General features: G+C 40.7%; 1 protein-coding gene across 4 annotated transcripts in view; it reads left to right on the top strand.

Annotated features, from left to right (window-relative positions):
* Positions 1–16,972, top strand: part of PIK3C2G (phosphatidylinositol-4-phosphate 3-kinase catalytic subunit type 2 gamma) — a 188,301-nt gene that overhangs the window by 146,579 nt on the left and 24,750 nt on the right. For all 4 annotated transcript variants that reach the window (XM_032107350.1, XM_032107351.1, XM_032107349.1 and 1 more), the window contains 4 exons: positions 428–620; positions 1,196–1,317; positions 5,547–5,655; positions 13,711–13,786. In XM_032107350.1, coding sequence (XP_031963241.1) covers positions 428–620; positions 1,196–1,317; positions 5,547–5,655; positions 13,711–13,786 — 500 coding nt within the window. The remainder of the gene's footprint in view (positions 1–427; positions 621–1,195; positions 1,318–5,546; positions 5,656–13,710; positions 13,787–16,972) is intronic.

Raw genomic sequence — 16,972 nt, 5'->3', positions numbered from 1 at the left:
GTAAGCTCATGTGAGGTTAGTGCAACCAAAAATAAATGTAATCATAACCAGTGCCTTCTCTCCTGCTTGGCAAAATGAACACCTGCTCTTCAGCCCTGGAACTCCTCAAAACACACATGGAACTGTTCCACTTGTCCCTGATGTCTGAAAGGAGGCTGGTATCCAGCTCGTGACGAAGAGCTGCTCCAAGCTAAGCCCTGAGGCAGGCTGTGGCAAGAGCACTCCTCTGAGCACTGGAGCTCAGGGGCTGGAGGGGCTGCAGTGCAAATAGCAGCGACTGGTGTGTGTGTGTGTGTGTGTCTGTGGGTATGGGAGGTAGGCTTTAGAATCTGGGATTTTTTGGTCTTGTATCCATAAAAAGAGGGGTCAAGGAGTGGAAACAAAACAGATGCATAAATAGCACCTCCTCTGTTTGTTCACTCTTCAGGAAAATAAAGGAAAGTTTGGAGTGCTTTCCTGTTAAACTCAATAACTTGATCCACACGCTTGTACAGATGTCAGTGGGGAGCTCTGCAAAGCCTTCAGCTCCAGAGACTGTCCCTCAGGAATGGATGATGCTGGACACAGAGAGGTCAATCGCAAGGGCCACCATTTTGGGATTCTGCAAAAAGCCTGACTCTGTATGTATTATGTTCTTTGCTCACCCTCATTTGCCTGGATTTTTAATGACTCTTTCAAGAACTTATACACTCTCCCTCTTCCTTTATAGAAGATGTGCTTGTGCCACATTAAAAGCATCATTGGATGAATAGTGGTGCCATAAGCAGTGAGCTACCAGAGAGCAAAAACACCAGGCAGACAGATATTTGCAGGGAGCCATTAAGGAGAACAGTTCATTCCCCATAGTGAAAAATAAATCAAGAGCTAATTAAAGCATCCAGAAGGAAAGCATGGCACAAAATTAGGAAGCCTAATAGAAATTGGAGGCTGTTATACGATGCCTTAATGGTGCACTATTAGTTTTCACACACTGCAGTGATCTTTCAGTGTTTGAGTTGTATGCTACCCAGACAAGTTTCTCTTTCCGTGCAGCAAAGACTGTGAATTACAAACTGAATTCTCTGGCACTTGGCACTACATTAAAGGAAGGTTTTTCTTTGTTAAAATCACCCTATATATTCTCTTGTACTTTTTTTTTTTTAATTTGCCTCTCTGATAATTTCTCTTCTCTGCCTCTCCCTTTCCCCCCACACAGCTCTATCTCATCCAGGTGGTGCAAACCTGCAATGTGGTTACCTTCGTGGAAAAATCATTCGAACAGTTCTCCAAACTTCACAGCCATCTCCAGAAGCAATTCCCATCTCATGCCCTCCCAGAGTAAGGCAGTGTATTAGTGAATGTTATTGTGCTGTTAAGTGGTTCTCTCTCCTGTGCTCACACAAATCCGTGAGAATATTCACGGCAGAGGTATTTTTAGAAACACAAAGGCAGAGCAAGATATTCTATCAAGCCTTCTATTCAGCCCCAGAAGAAACTGAATCAGAAACCATTGTGACAGTCTAAGTTTTATATTTTATTTTTCCTTTTTTAATGGGGGGGGAAAAGGGGAACAGCTTGGGCCTGACAAAACTGTTCCTGAAATTAAAGGGTAAGTGGTGTTGACTTCATTTAAGGTGCCTTTAATAGTTTTTATTTTCTGCATTATGTTTATCAAAACTCATGGCAAGGTCCATATGTTAAAGCAATGTAGGAGTGCTCACAGTGGGTCAGAACAGAAATCTCTGACTCTAGCACCATGATGAACATTTTTAGAACATGATGCACATACTCCCAGCTGAGAAATACACAATAATCTTATGTTCTGTCCTTCCCCAAACCCAATATTTTGTGCCTCACATCATTCAGTTTTATATCTTTTGAAAAATATGCCGTCATTAGTTGCAATAATTCTGAATGTTACTTTTTATCCATATGCGTGTCCATTCCTGCTTTTCATTTTCTGAATGTTATTTCTTTACAGTTTCCTGGGGCAGTGGGTCCCATGGTTTATTTCTGCCTTATTTAAATCATCTTTGCCTTATGTAACGACTGTCCATGGCTTTATTAACACAAGGGGAGTTATTTTTCCTATATATATATATATATCATATACGTTATACTGCATACACCACTGAGTACAAAGTAGTCCTCTCTTAGACAGTCCTTCTGACTTACCTGGTACAAGCCCTTATTCAGGCTCAGTCTGCAAAAAACCATAAAGCTGGCCTAAAATACAGCATCTTACTTGAACCAGCTGAGATTCAAGTGATACGCTTGAGAAAGGTCTTCGGGTTTGACCTGAAGTAAATAGCCACAAACAACACGGTTTGACTTAAAGCCCACGAATTTCAGATCCAAAGTTGGTATTCCCCCGAGCTTGTGAGAAGTATTCTGAAAAATGGCTAAGGTTAGTTTATTCTAGAGAATCTGTCTCCTGCCTGAGGGGATTTCATTGACTCCAATTTGATTCATTATGGCTTTCTCACATGAACTGGTTTGCAGCAGCTGGTGAGAATTGAAATTTCACTAAACAAATACTGAAAGTGCTTTAATCATGGTTTTGATTTGGGGATACTTTCAGGCTAACTATTAGGTTGTAAAATAAAATATTTAACAAGTACCTTTTTATGAATTTTTCCTGTGGTGAGCAGAACCCTTTGAAAGAAAATACATTTTTCTTCAGAAACTTATAAACCTCAGAAACCCTGTAGTGAATTTCAAAAATAGTACTAGCCATTTTTCAGATAAATCTACCTCTAATAAAATCCTTCACAACATTTTCACTGCTAAAGAGCACTTCAGAACTCACAGAGGGTTAATCTGCGTATACTGAGGCTGTCTCTAGGAGCTCCAGTGCTTTATTGCCATAATTCAGTCCCAGCAGTATCCTGTCACTGCAAGATCTTTCCCTAAAATTGTGTTAAAACAATCCATTTTATGATGTTTCTTGATAGGCATGGTTTTTTAATGTTAAAGTTTTGGGTTGTTTTCTAACAGAACTTCATTAATTTGAGGTTTTTCATGTATCCCAGATTTTATTCTAATAATAAAAACCTAATTATTTCTTTATAGGAAGTTATTACTGAAACTGCCATGCCATATCAGACCATTAGTCTGCCTGTGTGTTACAAAGCTCCAGCTCTGGCTGATGCCAGATGCTTCAAAGGGAGGAAAAAGCCTTGTTCCACAATGTAACCACAAAATCAGTTTAAATATGTCTGATTTAAAAAGTTAAATGTTTAATATTACTAGAATAATTGGAACTGCTAACAGAAAGGATTTGGTTTCTGCTTGGTATTGATTCTGTGAAATTGTACATATTCGTGTCTCATTAGGAGAAAACAATGAAATATGAGAGTGCTTCTTCATACAAGTGCTAAATACTGAGTGCATTGTCAGAAATGAATGGCAAAAGCTCAGACTTCTCAAAATCTTGAAATTTTGCTATTGACATGTGTTCATTCAGCCCCTATTTAAAAGTTAGGAACACAGCTGCCCTAAGCAAGCCCTTGCACTCCAGCACCATCCTTCTCATTTGGTTTCTCAGAGGGTGTTAATTGTGTTTAATTATTGTTTTGTAAAGTGCCAAAAACCTTTTCGCCCAACAAAGCACGTAAGTGACACAATTTGTAGCCAGAACAATGTTCAGACAAATAGGAAATGGAATGTGCTCTGTAGGACATCTGCACAGGGTGCAAGTTTATATTTTCTGATCCGTTTCAAGTAGATGCAAAGATGAGTGTCAGGTTGGAACGTTCACCTTTTCTAACACAAGTGCCCCGACACGGGCAAGGCCGCTTTCAGCCACAGACACGATTCAGCAAAAGCACAAAGGCTTTTACAAGAAGGGTTCAGTGCTGCCACAAGGTTCGTGTTGTCCCTCACTCCAGCTGTTATTGGTGCTATCAATCAGCAGTTTCTCTGTCCTCTGTTTGGCCACTGTGCTTCGGATGCATCTTCTGAGGGCCTGCATTTTCCAGCCAGAGCCCTCTCTTTGTGTTACACAGACTAATTCACTTTAAGCTGCTTCCAAACAGTTCTTCTCTCCCATCCCTTGAAAGAAGTCCTTTTGTGCCCCAGAACATTCACAGGCTATCTCTGTGTGCCAAATGACCTGGGCTCTATTTTTAGCTGTGCTGTTCACATATGTCATGGTCCTGGGTCATGTCACTCTTCCCTCCCCATTATGTGTCCTGCCACTGTGATTTGGTGAGGGAAGAGTCCAGTGCCACGGGCAGGAATCATCAAAAGTTCATACATATATGCAGCATGCTGATGTCATCCTGGTCCCTCGCTGGTTTCGTTGCAAACTACGTTACATCAGCCCTGAGTTTTTCCCTACAGGATTTTCCAGCTGCCTTTCTGCAGGCTGGCTGAGTGTGCCTTTCCAGTGTATCACAAACTAGACAGCTCCTTCGTCTGAGCCCGTCAGATACCTGTTGAGATCTAGTGGATAAAAAAGCTCATAGCAGAAAAAAAAGAGGTTTGTAAACAAGACACACTTGACTATTTACAGTGGTGGCAGGGGGAGTTGAAATACAACCAGATGAAAACTTCTACTTTTCTCTGTCTCATGCGTTAGAGGACATAAAGCATAATGTTAATTATGCATCCTGCTATTAGCAATCCGTATCACAAAACCCATTACGTGCAATTTAGCACAGATAGCTTTTCTAATGCTCCTTCAGCCTGAGAGATAAATAACCTTTGTCAGGGCAAGGTTAATATAAATTGATCATGTGTGTTGTTAAAACTCTAACCTTTTGACTGATCTAATATGCATGGTCTCTAAAATGCAAAGATGATTCAAGTAAAGAAATGGGAGGTTTTGACATTTTCAACCACCAAAGTATTTGAAGATTGACATAAGGCCATTCTATGCATGTGTGATTTATTTACTAACCCAAAACTAAATTCATCTTAATAAAAATTCAGCAAGAGCATTACTTGTGCTATTTTTATTGTTACCGCTTTTGTTGGGATTGATTTTGTTACTATGATGATAGTTTGTTTTCATTTATTATTTTTAATATGCTAGTCCCTGAAATTAGATATGAGATCAGGGATTGACTCTGGAAACCTTATCTACACTCTAAATAGCTGAGGTAAAAATGCAAGCAATGATATATTCATCAAATGTCACATTGTTGCTGTAAGGCTTTGGTGCTCAATGTTCTGTGGTAAGGATATGTCAACTCTGGGCTGCAATCAGAGGTCTGTTGTGCAAAAAGGCAGTGTTTTCTTGGGATCATAAAGGGACAATTATTTAGATATATTTAGAAACCATAAAATGCAAAGGAGTGTCTTTTAAGATTTTTTTATTTATTTACATAATTTTAAATTAATTATTTAGAGAGAAAAAGTGCTTCAGTATGAGACAATTTACTAGCAAATTATTAGAAGAAACTGAGTCAGGGGCTAAAAAATCCTCTGGACCCTGCACACATCCGTTCCCTTACCTGCAAAACCTCTCAGGAAGTCTTGTCTTTGTTCCGTTAAGTAGAGCTGGAAATATTTTCAGCAGATACAGTCCAAGAGTTATGCTTACGAATATTCTTCTTTTGCAGGTTTCCCCATTCATGGCATTTACCTTTTATGGATCTTGAACACAAAAGAGTGAAGGATTTGAATCTCTATCTGAAGCAGCTATTAAGTGGCTCCAGGAAACTGGCTAATGTGAGCATTTCCAGTATTTCTTTTATTTGCACATGACTTCTAGCAGCATTTTACCAAAAGATTCAGGAAATTTTCCATTGCCTGTTTTAGGAAAAAAAAAAAAAAATACATAAGTGGCATATCTTGTAATGATGCATTTTGGGATGGAGCCATTGCAGCATTCATCAAAACTTAAGACAAGGACAAGTATGACTGAGAAATAGTTCATCAGACCTAGCAGGGCATTTTTCAGAAAAACTTTTCTTCTTTTGCTGCCATCGAAAAATAGTGATTCACTGAATTTTTGACAGTAAGGAGTAGGTTCTGAGGAATGTAATGTCTAAAAAAAGAAGTAAGCTTTGAAATATTGAAAAGTCTGATTTTGACAGTTGTTAAATGAAAAGTTCCATCCTTTCAGCCCAGAAATACCCATTTCAAAATGCACCTAACAGGTAGAAGAAACAGTTTTGCAAACATAAGACCTAACCCAGAATGTTTCAATAATATCAGAATGGTACATTTGTGTCCATTAAAATTGGTGTTTTCACATTTGTTTTATTCATTATTTTTTTCTGAGGTTTGAGGTTCTCCTCCTGTTTAAAAATGGAAAGCCAAAATGGTAACAAACATGGACTTTTCATTGTCTGGGGCAGGACAAAGCTTTGTGCACCTCAGCAGCAAAAAAGCCGGAGCTGAGAGCAGCAAAGGGGCCATGGGCACCCTGGGAAGATGTTAAATCATGATGCTGTAGAAGCTGAATGGTCAATTACTGACAGTGACACCAGGGTCTGAGAGAAAGGAGCATCCTCCAGCGAGCAGCCTTTGTCAGGAAAGCTGTCAGGCAGAGAAAAAATGGTGTTTTACATTAGACCCCAGGCTTACACAGAGGCTTAGTAAATTCAAGTGAGTCAAGGCACGAGCTCGTGCTTGACCCTGCTGTTTCACTGTTGGCACATTCTGCAGCAGAGCTTGGGCCTCTGCCACGTGAGCCATGTCCTGTCCCATGGCCTCAGGGCCACAGCACAAACTGGGGATGCTTTGGTTTAATGGTATGGACAGCCAAAAGAGGGTATGAGAGGATGTTTGTTCTCCAAAATCTCAAACAACTTGCAGGAGGAAAATAAAAAAAGTTTGCTGCCTAACTATATAACTTTCCCAGCTGTGACTTTGTAATGGAGATTAAAGAGGAAATTGTCCATATGCAAGACAAACAGGAGTTATCTTATTAATATGAATATAAATTCTGAGCCCTGAGTTGAAATTGAAAAGATTTCCAAATAGGATAAAAATCTTTTTGTCTCACAGAGTTACAGTTAATTTGGTGTGAACAGCTGACTTGGGTACTTGGTTCCCTTGACTCACACTGGGAAATAATCTGCTCAAGTTTTGGTTGATTGTTGTGCAATTAAAACACAAGAAGTTTCACCTCAACTTGAGGAAGAACCTTTTTACACTGAGGGTGGCAGAGCACTGAACAGCTGCCCAGGGAGGTCGTGGAGTCTCCCTCTGTGGAGGCATTCCGAGCCCACCTGGACATGTTCCTGTGTCACCTGCTGCCAGTGACCCTGCTGTGGCAGTGGGATTGGACTGGGTGATCTCCAGAGGTCCATTCCAACCCTAAGGGTTCTGTGATTCCTTCCTGACCTCACGTTAGGGCCATGGGTATATTTTACATTAGCGCCTTTTGGTCACAGCTGAGGAAAAGCTGATCTAAGCCCATGACCTAGAAATGAAGAGCTCAGTATCTTCTGCTGTGCTCTGGGCTGCTGGAAGGTACACGGATTTTCAAGTTGGGCCAAACACTGCTGTGCAGAAGCCTGATCTACAGCTGAAAAATTAGACTGCTTAAAGCCCTGGGATAGTCATAAAAACATTTCCCGGTCGTGCACAGGAGCTCTGCTGTGCCTCCCGCTCCGTGGGTTAGTGCCCAGCCAGAGCAGGCTGCCTGGCAATGGGCTTCCCAGTGCCCTTGCTCCTCCCTTCATGAGCCTGCAGCACACACCCCTGGAGCTGGGGACATCCTCCCAGCACTGGAACACAACCATGACTGAGGTGTTCGCAGGTAACTCTGGACAGATGTGCTCGGGGACAGACACTGCTGTGGCTCTGAGTCAGCCCAGGGGGGCAATTTTCCAGGCTGGAGAGCTGAACCATGAGGAGAAGAAATCAATTTTGTACCTGTGGGGGCTGTGCTGCTACTGGTGTGCTGGACTTGGAGGGCAAGGGGTAACAAACGGAGTAATGAGCAGATTGTTTCCATCTGTAAAGTGCTGCTGCATGTGGGAAATCATCTTGCTTACCCCCATGCAGCTAACCTGCAGTTCTGTATGATAACCTTTAAAGTTATTGATACTCCACAAACATTGAATCATTATTTTTACTTCAATATGCTTCTCCGGCTGGGAGATGGGAGAAATTTAGAAAATACTGACATGTTCTGACCCACTTAGAACAAGGAGACCAGTTGGTGGGTAATTTCCTTTGTATTCCCTTCTTTTTTACTTTTCACTTTGGTATGAGTCTTTTAAAATATCACGGTGTCATCTTGGCTGTAGTCTGAGCAGAAAGCCAAGCTAGGAGGCTTTCTTGATAAAAATAAATACAATTATTTTGTCCCTTCTTGTGCTTATGACAACTTTGCAGTCAAATTTGTCCTTTTTCTTAAATTGTTAGAGAGCCTGGCTGAAACCATTTAGTGAGTTGTCAGTTCTCAAGCACTGTCAAACTGTCATTCCTATGAAATAGTAAAACTATGTAGGAATAAATAATTAATTCAATTAATTCATAAATTTGTGAAGAAATCTAGAAAGAACAGATTCCTGGAGAACAGAATTACTTTTACTTTCTCGCTACAGTCATTTCTTTATGCTGAATTCTAATAGCTGTAATGTATTGTAGCTGCAGAGTAGGCTGGAGTATTGTCTGGGATAGAGAGAAGAGCTTTTATTTCATTATAAAATACCATTGTAACACTTGTAATCACTGTAAACACATTACCCTAAGTGACTAGGCGCCATTTTCTGCTCTGAAGAATTTAGTCCAGTCCACACAGGACTGACTACATGCTTGGTTCTACCAATCAAGTAATTATAAATCCTAGAAATGAAGAAAGAATCAGATTACATCCAAATTCCTTCCTCAGTCGTGCCTTAGGTGTAAGCTTTTTAGTCCAGACTGAGTTCTGATTATGAAAATTTTATTATAATTTAGAGTAGGTCAGAATGTCACTGACCTTTTCTGCTAAATGGTTGGAACAAAGGAGGAGAGGTGGAAAACAGCTGCCTTCTTATTTGCACTGGAGCTCAAATGGAATTAAATGTTTCTTCAAACCCTTCTTTAATGAGCAGAAACTTCTTCTTTCTCTATCTCTGAATTTTAGTGCCAGATCCAATAAATGCAGAAACATCAGTTGATGGAGATATTTGTTCTTGGACCAGTTTAAATGCTTAAACTTGCTCATGCCCATCCCTGTTCAAGGCATTTTTTTTAAGTCTGTGGTTTACTTTAAGCACAAACCTCGCTTAGTTACTTTCATTGAAGAATTGCCTGGAATGGGAGTCCTTTCTGAAATTCAGGTTAGCACTGTTATAAATAACTCCTCCACCAGACTGTGTTCATGAACAACAAGCTGCATTCATTACATCAATCACTGACATGCAGAAGTTGATGCACCTTCATTGTCATACTGAATCAAGTAGAACAGGATGAAAAATGGGTTTCAGTGCCGTTTTCTAAAAAATTTCATTCTACTTGTCCCAAACCAGTGTCAATATTTCTGATCACAGCGAAGGAACATTTAGGTTTGAGCCAGCTGCACCATTGCTGACTGACTCATCATCTGCATACACTGAAATACCTGAGTTTTCTAGATCTGCAGGGTAAAATTCTCAGCACTCTTCAGAAACTTTGAGTTTTGCTCCATTAAATGGCAAAACAACCAAGTGATGTCACCAATAAGAGGTGAAGCACCAAGGAACAATGAACTGAAGGTGGGTGACATGGAAGATGACAAAAACATATGTTCTCAAAGCATAAAGAATCTGTGACAAAAGACAGCTGCTGCTGACCCATGTCATATTTTTCTGTGTTTCACTCAACTCCAACTGAGCAATGGGCTGAATGGAGACTGCAGCCCAAATCTCATCATACAAATTAGGGCTGCCCTAGTGGCTCGTGATTTTATGGCTGTGTTGTAGGAGGGTTGTACACTGCCTGGGGACACAAAAGCAAGGTAAGGCTCCATTAATTAAGTCTGTGACAAATACAAAAGTAAGTTCAGGTGCACAGTAGGCTGATCATTAAAAAAAAATATAGTGTCTTTTGGGATTTGAGTCTGTAAAGATTTTCAAAGTATCCAAATTAACTGAGGACTTTGGGGGTGAGGATAAACCTTGTGCACACAGGTAAGCAAACAGTGATGGTGTTTCAGCTGTGGATAGGTTCTATAAACAGCTTTATGGTGATTTACAGGCTTTGTAAAAGGACTTTAAAGAGGATGTAAATGGAAATGATTGTAAATTATGTTCACTCATTTTCAAGCACACAGTAAAAACCAGGACCACAGCATTGTTCTAGGGTGACTAATGTTTCACACTGTAAAAATAATCAAGTTTGATAAGAGCTTCCCATATTTCATTTCTACTTTATTCACTGGTGCTCCTTGGGACTTGCAGAGATGAGAAAAAAGCCCCACATGCCTGTATGGGGTACATACCATGAGGGTACAAAGTGCTCCCAGGGTACGTGGGTCCCTTGAACTCCCACCACTCCCATATTCCTGTGGTGAGGCATCCAGCAGAGCCAAAATGGGGAGAGTTCAAAGTCCTCTCTTTTCCTCTGTCCTTTCCTGAAGTCGCAGCAGCTGCACCAAGGTCAGCTTTTTCTGGTTTCTTTCTTTCCTGCTGATTCTCCATCCTGTTAAAGTGTAACAGGCGCATGGGTGTTCTCTGACCCCAAATCTACTCTAGCACAGCTGAAAAGAAAGCTGAAAGCGGAGGGGAGGCTGCTTTTCTTTCTATCGAAATTAAATCTGGCTTGAAATCTGGCTGTGTTTCACAAACTGCAGAGTGCTTTTCTAGTTAGTCACTGAAGGAGAGCAGTAGACAAATTCTACCATGCTGCAGTGATGCAGGGCTGTGCCAGCCCCCCAAGGCCACTGAAATATTTTATTTCGGTTGTATCCTAGTGCAAGTAAAGGTGGAATTTGTCCCTTTTGAATTTAATGGCTGAAAAATATCTCTGAGTTCTAGCCAGACTGACCGTACATACCTGTTTGCTCCTGATCAGGCTAATATGTTGAGTGACCTGCAAAAATATCAGAATTACCTATTGAAGATTATTGTCTTATTAGGTAAGAACAGATAAAACGATAGGAGGATTTCCTAAGAATCCCTAAGTGTGCAGTATTTTAGGGAATTTTTGCGTGCCGATTTAAAGGTAAGAATTCCAGGAGGAAAAGGGTGAGTGAGCACTTGTGGTCATCCTCAGTGCCTTCCTTTCTGCCAAGACCATCACAGGGTCTCTGAGATTCCCACCCAGAGTCTCTTCTGTGTAACAAAAATTGCTGGGTTAGAAATGGACTCTCTCCACCTTAAAACAGCTCAAACATGTGTTCAAAGCTCTGCTAGACCTGTTTCTATTTAGCAGTGTACCTAGGTGCAGGCTTAATTCTGTGCCTCAGTCGCATGAACTGGGCTCCAACTGATGGAGGTCTCATAGATTTAGGAATCACCTAAAAGTTCAGTGTGTTTTTTTGGAGGTCTGCTGACAAAGGGGGAACTTAATAAGGTACTTACACATTTTCTGGTGGAAATCTAAGTGGTGGGGTCCTGCAGCAGGCAGATTAGCACAGGTCAGGGGGAAATTGCTGTCCTTTAAATAACAGTGAGCGAAATGCTTATCTCCACAAACACCCAAGAGACACCCCCCCATTGCTTTTGAAGCACTTTGCCCTGGACAACTTGCTGCATCTGCTCCTGCCACATGATCTGTTCCATCAGGTTTTTGCATTCCTTCTGCCAGGATCAGCCTTGCTGCTTCCCCACAGGCTTCGGTACCCATTGAGCATGATGGGCACACAGGCCAGCAAAGCTTTGCCATCAGCTGTGGCACCAGCAGGGTTCATGCCTGTCCTGTTCATGCCTGCTCTAAGTTCTGCATGGCTCCACTTCTGTACTTAAACCAAAAGTCATTTTTTTCAGTGTTCGCTCCTTTAGAATGAGATTTTGGAATTATTGCCTGAAACATCTTCGCACCTCGTGTTTACAAACCTCTTGGTTCCTGCATTTCCATTTGTTGCAGAAAGAGTAGGTGGAGAGGAAGCAGAAAGAACACCAAGCTGCTCAGTGTGGAATTTTTTCTCTTTCAAGTCAGTTTGTGTATCTTTATTTCCACCTCCTGCCTACTTCTCTCAAGATCTTTGAACTCATAGGGCTACTTAAGTTTCTCTGCTTATTGTCATGCTGTCAAATAAAGGCCGGGCTGCCAAAAATATACTCTCAGCCCTGGAGATTTCCTGCACTTGGGACTTGTGCTGAAAGAGCAAGTGAAGGTTCCTTAGGGAATAACTCAGCTGTTTAAAGCTACTGGAAGCTGTGGCAGGTGTATGGGCTTTCCCCTGTAAGCTGTCTTCATCAGATGAGAGAATAATTACTCCTGCTCAGTACAGACAGGTGTATTGGCAGTCCACTGCTAGTAACTTAAGGATCCATCACTCAATTCAAGGAAAACAATTATGTTGGTTTCTCTTTCTTCTCTTTTTTTTTTTTTCTCCCCTGATTTTTCTTTTAAAGAAAATATCAGTATGGGAGGAAAAACTTCAAACAGTAGAGTGAAAAATGAAAGGCAACTGTTAAAATAAATCCAGATTGCTAAATCTTATCTCTCCACTGAACATACACATCTGTTCCTCTGTCTGCTGTATGCTGTAAGCACGTGTTAACTCCTCTTTAGCTGTTTTTGTCACTATCCTCTTCCTTTTCTTTTTTCCTTGCACAAATTATGCTACAACTTGTCAAATTGAAACAACACAAATACTACATGAAGTACATCTTGCTGATAAGAGACGCGTTATTTTCCTCTGGCTGGAAAAAAACAGTGGTGATATTTTAATGCTGGAATCTGAAAAGTCTCTTGTTCTATCCATTCATTACAGTGTCAGTCCAAGTAACATCAGCACGAATGTAATAATCCTAACCATCTTAAAGAGTGGCCATTCTGAAATATGGCTTTATGAAAAGCTAATAAAATGCAATTACTGTCCAGCTTTGATTCAGGCTCATAAGAGTCCATTTAAGAATTCACGTTTTTATTACCTTGCAAAATACTGAAATCTGGGGATTTGGTTTATTGTTTTAATTCTCTCCAGCTGAATGTAACTACCTGTTATATATGTTCACTAGAGCAGCACAGGTCAGTACATAAAAATAAAAGTTATAGCAGTACATAAGGCGGATTACTCTTTTAAACAGGATGGTGAAATACGATCATGCCTTTCTCTCCCTGTGGGTTTCTGGTAGGATTTAACTTTGTATGGAGCTTTTCAGTGTGAGTGTCCATTAAGCTGCCGTGGGAGGGAGGTTTGCACAATATCTGAGCCTCGGGGAGGCACACACAAGGTCAGGTACTTGGGGTCAGTCCCGTGCCAAGGGCAAGTTTCCTGCTGACTACACAGCTCAAAGTAAAGACGGGCTCCTGCTTTTGTTTCACAGATGGGCTGCTCTGTCAAAGTACTTGCAGCTGCTAATGCAAATATTGAGCTACTGGAGATCAAGCAAGAGCACAAATCTCTGGCCCCCACAGCTTGCTGCTGTCTGGAAGTGTGTTGACAGAAAGGGGCCAGGTAGGCACCAATGCAGCATCCCTGAGACAGTGCTAAAGGGCACCATCATCCTCCCAGTGCCTGAGCAGAAGCCATTCCCCAGATTCCTTGCCCATGATCATAGGGGAAAAGCTCCCTTTCATTGCTAACTCTAATATATGCAATAAAAAATTACCAGCAAGCTTCTTGGAGGGGAATGATACAAGGAACAAAGCACAACGAATGATATTACCTACAGTATTTGTATTCTCTTTCAGAATGAGCTAGTACTCAGCTTCTTCCTCAATTGGTCCAAAAATACCTTGACAGAAGATTCATCATCTCTGACCTTAGGTATGTGTATTACCAATCTTATTTCTTTTCTGAGAAATTATAATCCTTGATAATATTATGCAATAAAGTGTTTAGATGGTTTGGATGTTTTTAGGATATAAGGATACCAACAAATAATTCCTGATTTCTCAAGGTCTCTGAAAATGTGTTACTAATGTCACCTGTAGATTTCTTTCTCTTTGACATATTCCCTTCAGCCTTGCTTCATTTCTTTTTGAATAAACATGCTCATATGCAAAGCAAAAGTTTATTTACACAAACTGTGGCAGATTTCTTGTTTTACAAAACAAAATATTCAAAGATTTTGGAGGAAAGGATGTGAGTCATGACAAAGCACAATGTGTGCTCGCACAAGCAAAGAAAATCAGGGGTGACTTCTAAAGTAATTTTCACAATGAGGGGAGCGGGTAAATAACAGAACATTATGTTAATGCTTAGGCATACATTATTAATGACTGTGGTAATTCACTTCTTGCTAAATGAGATGCTGCACTGTTCCCTTAGCCTATCTAAATACTTAACCCATTTTCCCCTTCTGTCCAGCACCTAATTTAATCTAATTTCTGACATTACAGAGTCAAAAGCATAAACCATAAAAGGTAAACTCTGAATGTTTATTGTCTTCCACTCCCTTAGTTCTGCACTGATAATAATCTTATGTACTCAGTTTTTAGGCAAAATAAAACCTTATGAAAGTGTCTGCAGCTGCACTCTGCATCACAACAATTCAGCTGGTTGTTATGCGCTCCAAGTGATAGGACAGTTTCCAAGATCATCAGTTTTCCACATTTCAGAAAGGATTGTATCTCTGCATATTTAATTTGAGTGTCCATTAAGTTAATTTAATCTCTCTGCAGACAGAGGTTTCATTATCTCTTTTGCTGGGACCATTTCTTTTAATCCATCAGACAAAATAAATCCCATTCTGGCTTCTCTGCCTTTGGAAGTGTCTCCCTGTGCAGAGTTTATTTGATTAGGCATGCCATTATCATATTAAACCCATTATGACTATTGAAAATTACTAATGGTTGCTCTAACTTTTACAAAGGATCAAGGAGATAATGCAAAGATGTCCTAAGTGTTAGGCATGTGCAGTATGGGTCCATGGTCTGCCTCTCTGTAGGTGCCTTTAAGCAAAGATACAGATGTGAGAGTGAGCTGAGGCACAAGGCAGTTAAAGTCCCAGAATAATTTTTATATGTCACTAATATTCAGGTGCCTAATTATTACAGAGAATCTGGGTGTAAAAGTTTTATACAAAATCATAAAATGAATCTATAATAAAATTGAGAAAGAACTTGCAACATCATAATTCCTGCAGTGGTGTCCTGAGCCAGTATAGTCTGAAGGATGAGCCATCTATTTTTGTTGTCAGTGGCAGCAAAATCAAGGAAGAGAATGAAGAAACAGAAGCAAAAATGTGGTTAGTGGGTGTTTGATGAAAGCTGTGTGACAGGTAACCCAATCTGCTCCTCACTATGTAGTTAGTGGTGGTGAGGGTCACAACATGGTCAGGGAAGATTAATGTGTCTCTGGCCTTGAGCAGTGAGGTTACAGGGGGATTCATTTTTTCCTTTTCAAGAACTCCTCCTTTTAAAGTTTGGGTCCTTCACTTCTAGACTTAAGGCAAAACCTTTGTTTAACACAGGGGAGAATAACAACCGAAACCCAAACCACAAACAAAAGCAGCTCTCTTTAGCCTAGAAAATTGATCACTATCATTTAACTGCTAAACTAGCAGTAGCACAAAAGGTCCAAACAGTGAGTTCAGACCTGGTACAAACAGAGAACAAGAATCCTGGGCTGAGTTGCTCTGGATACCGCACCACTCAGGGTGAGCTGTGGAAGCAGGTGAGCTCAGCTCTCAGGAGATCTGCCATGCATGTGCTAATTGCCCACTTGAGAAACACATTGAAACATACGTATTGCAGAGATGTTTTTCGACTCTTCACCTCGTCTTTGGAGTTAGGCTGCTGCCATGCCCCAGTGAGCTCGCTGAAGTCTTTGTTCCATGGCATTCTGCACACTGCTGGCATCCAGGGGAGACACCAGTCCAGCTAAGGCAGGAGGTGTCCGGTCATGCCAAGGTGCCAGGTAGTAAACCAGGAGTGGCCCTGGAGGTTCTTGCTGGCTGAGGGTGCCCAGAAACACTCTTGGTTTGAAGGTAAACTCTGCAGTAATGCCATAGTCAGTCTGGGGAGGAGTTAAGTTCACTGAGCCTGCTGGAAAGAGGTGGTTGCCATGAAAAAAAAGTACATTTTCCCCCCACAAATTTCATTGCTTTCTGAGGTTGTAGGGGTCTTAATATTTGTCTGGTTTGAGAAATAACTCAAGTTTATGGCCTGTAGCTTTCCATGGATCTGGTAAATTCTCTCTCAAGCAAAAAAATCATCTGTCTCTTTGTTAGGATCAATACAAAATAAGGTTAATGCCCAATAGGATCAGGTTATGAATTTTGATCAAACCAGGATCTTTCTCTTACACTGCTTTAATTTATAAATGTTGTAGGTAATTACACTTACTAAAGTAAAATAAGTATTAAAATTTATGAATTTGTACTCTGCTCCCAGCAATAGAAAGATTAGAAATCAGTGTTAAATTTACTTGACATGAATACTGAATCAGTACTCCCAGTGAGGTGAATTCTGAATTATCCTGAATATTGTCAGCATTTCATTATACCAAGCTCGCTACAAGGCAGTGAGAGCAGATACCAGGAATGATTTCACAATCAGACTTTTATAAAGGCTCTTTAAAAAAGGAAGGAAGAAAGAAAAATCATCAAAAATATTTTTATATCTAGCTTGTTTATTTTCCTTCTCTCGAGTTTATATCTCCTGAAAGTATTAATAATTCTGACTGTTTGGGTTCTGCTATGGACTAGAACACTGTACAGCCCAGCCCCAGTTCTGGCATGTTTAATTAGTGCTCCATGTGTTTATATGAGCCTCTGTCCTTGAGGTGCAGTAGGGGAACAGGTTCTGTGTCCTTCTGAAGGGAGATCCAGGTTTCCAGGAAGATTGTATTATGGTATTCCCCTCCGTGCAGAACCACAAGTAGTCCCTGGGGAGAATAAGGCTCTCTTGCTCACGTCCCATAATGTTTTGATCTTCTGAAGCTGCTCACTCTTGATGTGAAGCTTTTGCCACAAGTTGCCTTCCTGATTTAGTCACATTTACCCATAAG

The sequence above is a fragment of the Corvus moneduloides genome, chromosome 4, assembly GCF_009650955.1.
Source record: "Corvus moneduloides isolate bCorMon1 chromosome 4, bCorMon1.pri, whole genome shotgun sequence".
In the NCBI taxonomy this organism is placed as follows: domain Eukaryota; kingdom Metazoa; phylum Chordata; class Aves; order Passeriformes; family Corvidae; genus Corvus; species Corvus moneduloides.
This window is presented reverse-complemented; position numbering and strand designations above follow the sequence as displayed.